At 39.8% G+C, this 3,257-nt stretch overlaps 1 protein-coding gene across 1 annotated transcript in view; it reads right to left on the reverse strand.

Moving 5' to 3' along the window:
* The window catches only part of LOC114055035 (ribosome biogenesis protein BRX1 homolog), a 5,350-nt gene that overhangs the window by 1,399 nt on the left and 694 nt on the right, over positions 1 to 3,257 (reverse strand). The window contains exons 2-8 of the mRNA XM_027878731.1: positions 2,515 to 2,626; positions 2,099 to 2,142; positions 1,514 to 1,584; positions 1,088 to 1,137; positions 921 to 994; positions 771 to 821; positions 371 to 472 (exon numbers count right to left, since the gene is read on the reverse strand). Coding sequence (XP_027734532.1) covers positions 371 to 472; positions 771 to 821; positions 921 to 994; positions 1,088 to 1,137; positions 1,514 to 1,584; positions 2,099 to 2,142; positions 2,515 to 2,626 — 504 coding nt within the window. The remainder of the gene's footprint in view (positions 1 to 370; positions 473 to 770; positions 822 to 920; positions 995 to 1,087; positions 1,138 to 1,513; positions 1,585 to 2,098; positions 2,143 to 2,514; positions 2,627 to 3,257) is intronic.

The following is a 3,257-nucleotide window of genomic DNA, read 5'->3' on the forward strand; positions in this document are numbered from 1 at the left end:
CAGCTCACTTTGGGTCAAAGCAGCAAGTAAGATTACAGGGCAAAGTGTAGGCTTTGGGTAGTACTTCCCACTGCCAAGACATCCCTCACAGAACCACAACTCACTGAATACAAGTTGACTGAACCAGATCTCTCCAGAGATACAGGAGAAAGTAAATCGTATCAGGACTGAATCTGGAAGCACTAGAGGCTGGCATGTCATATTGGTAGTGGATCAAAGGTTGGACTTGATGATCTCAGAATCATTTGATTCTATGTCTATGATTCTATATCCCAATAATAATGATTCTTCTCACTTTATTTTAATTAATGGACTTGATATGAAATTACTCCACTGAGCTCCTTCTGAACAGCTAAGAGAGACCACTAACCTGGTAATTCCGAAACCAGATCCTCTCATCTGTAACGGTGAAGGTGAAGACGTGGTCCACAAAAGGCTGACTTTTGGGGTGATACTGCGGAGTACTAAATATCTGTAATAAGAGGCACCATTTCTGAATATCTACAGTTTAAGAGGTCAAGCATAAATGGCTCATTTTACATTAGTTTTAATTTACTAAAACCCCAATTCCAGGTTACATTTCAAAACTCAGAACTTAAGAACAAGTGCTCACGTCACAATGAGAACACGACCCAAATTGTTGGAGGACTTTTTGAAAGATCAGAAGGATTAAACTGCTGCTTGAAAAAACGCTTGAGATTTTTAAATATGTTTGCCAAAGACCATTTCCAGTGAAGAAGAAACATTCGACAGCAGAACTACAGACTGACCTGAATAAACAATTCTTTTAGCAGGGCATAGTGTGGCTCCTTGTCAAATATCTACAAAGAGTAAAAAATTGAATTTTACATACAAATCTAAATGCAATAGTCATGCAAAGAGAACAAAAGCAAAGTCAATGAAACGGAAGCTTTACTTACTGGATCAAAAGACAAGAGGGGCCGTGAGCCCCTTAGGCAATTTCCCGTCATCTTCAATTCAGCCAGCGTGTGAACTACAGTGATTTTTACAAAGGTATCATTTTAGTACTTACAGAAAACTGTACAAAGAAGCAAGAGTACAAACACAACAGTGTCAACCGGCTTACCATTCTGCACCAAGAATTTAGCTGATGGTCCCTGTGGTGTGTTTGAAAGCCTGTGGAGGACAGGTGGTGGGGAAGACAGAAAAGAAAAACATTAACAGCAGCCAGAAGGTATGCTGGATTTCCACAGTACACCCTCAACTCCTCTATTGAAGTAATTTTGATTGCTTTCATAACATTACTGAGTTCCTTTAACCTACTCATAAATACCTGCTTTCTAAATAATTTTGTAAAATGCTTCTGTAAACAGTCTACAAAAGCTGGTCGTGCACTGTAAACTTCCACTATCCACAGAACTGCAATATTAGAACAGATTTAACTAAGCAACACTATTGCATGCACCTTCACTATCACAGTAAGAAATTTAGGCTAAAACTGGAGCATCTGCAGCTATTTATAGAAATGTAATAAAACACAGCATTTCCTTACCACATGTAGAGATCCTGTTTCTTTTTGGCTTCAAAAAAGATGCACTTGTTGCAGTTTTTCATTTCACACACCTACACAAGACATCTCAAATTAGCTGTTTACAAACATTCTGAAGATATTACTGAAAACCTTCCACATTCATCACTTTGATTTTCCCCTCTCCAAAATACAAGTTCAAAAGCAAAGGTTTCGACATATTAAGTTCCACCTAATGATCCCCACACTTGAGCTGAAGCACTTGTTTTGTTGAAAAACCTCACGATATTATTAAAAAGAGAAATAACTTCACTGAAGCTACAAACAACCTGATAAGCTCTCCAGGCATAAGCTTGAGAGCAGGAGCTTCATAACAAAAATCTAATTAAAAATTTTAATTAAAAGTTTAATTTCGCTTTCATTCATCAAAATTCAACTTCTCGTTTTAACAGAAGTGGTTTTAAATAGCAATAATTTTCACCTATGAAATTACACAACTCCTCTAACTAGTATAATATCCTCTGAGTTTGGCTGCCCTTTTCCCTTGCACACTGAATTTCATAGAATATTGAAAAAAAGAAGATGAGCACTAGAAAAATCCTTGCTTACCTCATTAATTACAAATAGCTGGTCTTTACGGTCCATTTTAGTATCTGGAAGATAAGAACAACATTTACGAGGCTGGAAAGACAATTTAACACAAGACATTCCTTTAACAGCCAGTCCTTTTGCAAAAATTTTACAAGTTTATAAATGAAAAATTTCAATCCTGTTATGGAATAAACAAGCATAGCAGCAAAACTGGGCACTTGCAGGACTGATGCCACAGGATTAATGTCTCAGGAAATATTAAGAAGTGAAGTGCTGTATTTGTTGGCTCAAAAGGGGTTTGGTGTTTGCTTCAGATACAAGTTTCATCAACACACTTATGTACCACATTCAAAAAAAATAAAGAGCAGGTTGCCTTAAGTTCTTGGCTTAAAAGTATTCTGAAAATATAAACTAGGAATGACGCTTGACCCTACCTGCTTTAGAGTGAGGCATCAGTGTTCTTAAGTCTTGCATTAGGTGCCTTGTTCTGAAATTGATTCCACGAGAGGAGAATATCAGCACTCGCTCCTTGTTCTTCCATTTACCCTAGGAAAAAGACACAAAAGTTACCTGGGAAGTTTCTAGCCTTACTACTACTACAACACAGCAAAAATAAGTGTTCAGAGAGTAGCTACAAAACCCACATTTGTTATTATCTACCCACCCAGCAAGAGCGGTGGCTTCCCTAGAGAATGCAGGGGCCTTGCTTTCACAGGAGGGACTGTCCCCCATCCTGCTCCGCTCTGCTCCCACCTAAAGCCTTTCCCTCGCACCACAGTAGTAAAAGCCACGTGCACTACTTATTCACAAAGGCCACCTCTCCTTCCCTGCAGAACGAGCTCAGGTGCAGCCCCAGAGCACAGCTCCGCTTTTCCTACCCGGGGCCGTCCGACCACATCTCCGCCCTACACGTGCTACTCTTTGTTTTTCTGGAACGCAACTTATAAAGCAATTACTGAAATCTCCTCAGGATCACTCCTAAATGGAACAGGCACCGTTTCCACATACCCTTTGTACACAACAGAATTACCCCACTCTTCCAAGTCCTTCTGAGTTCACGGTAACCACCTTACTTACACCGACCAGAACAACGCCCTTCACGTACCCCCCAGACACAACACAGCACCGCGTTACTCCTACTCGCGCGGGGATTGTGAAAGATCAGGAATCAGCCAAA

The sequence above is a fragment of the Empidonax traillii genome, unplaced genomic scaffold (assembly GCF_003031625.1).
Source record: "Empidonax traillii isolate 1590-97213 ecotype Southwest subspecies unplaced genomic scaffold, ASM303162v1 scaffold44:size1908036, whole genome shotgun sequence".
Lineage (NCBI taxonomy): Eukaryota > Metazoa > Chordata > Aves > Passeriformes > Tyrannidae > Empidonax > Empidonax traillii.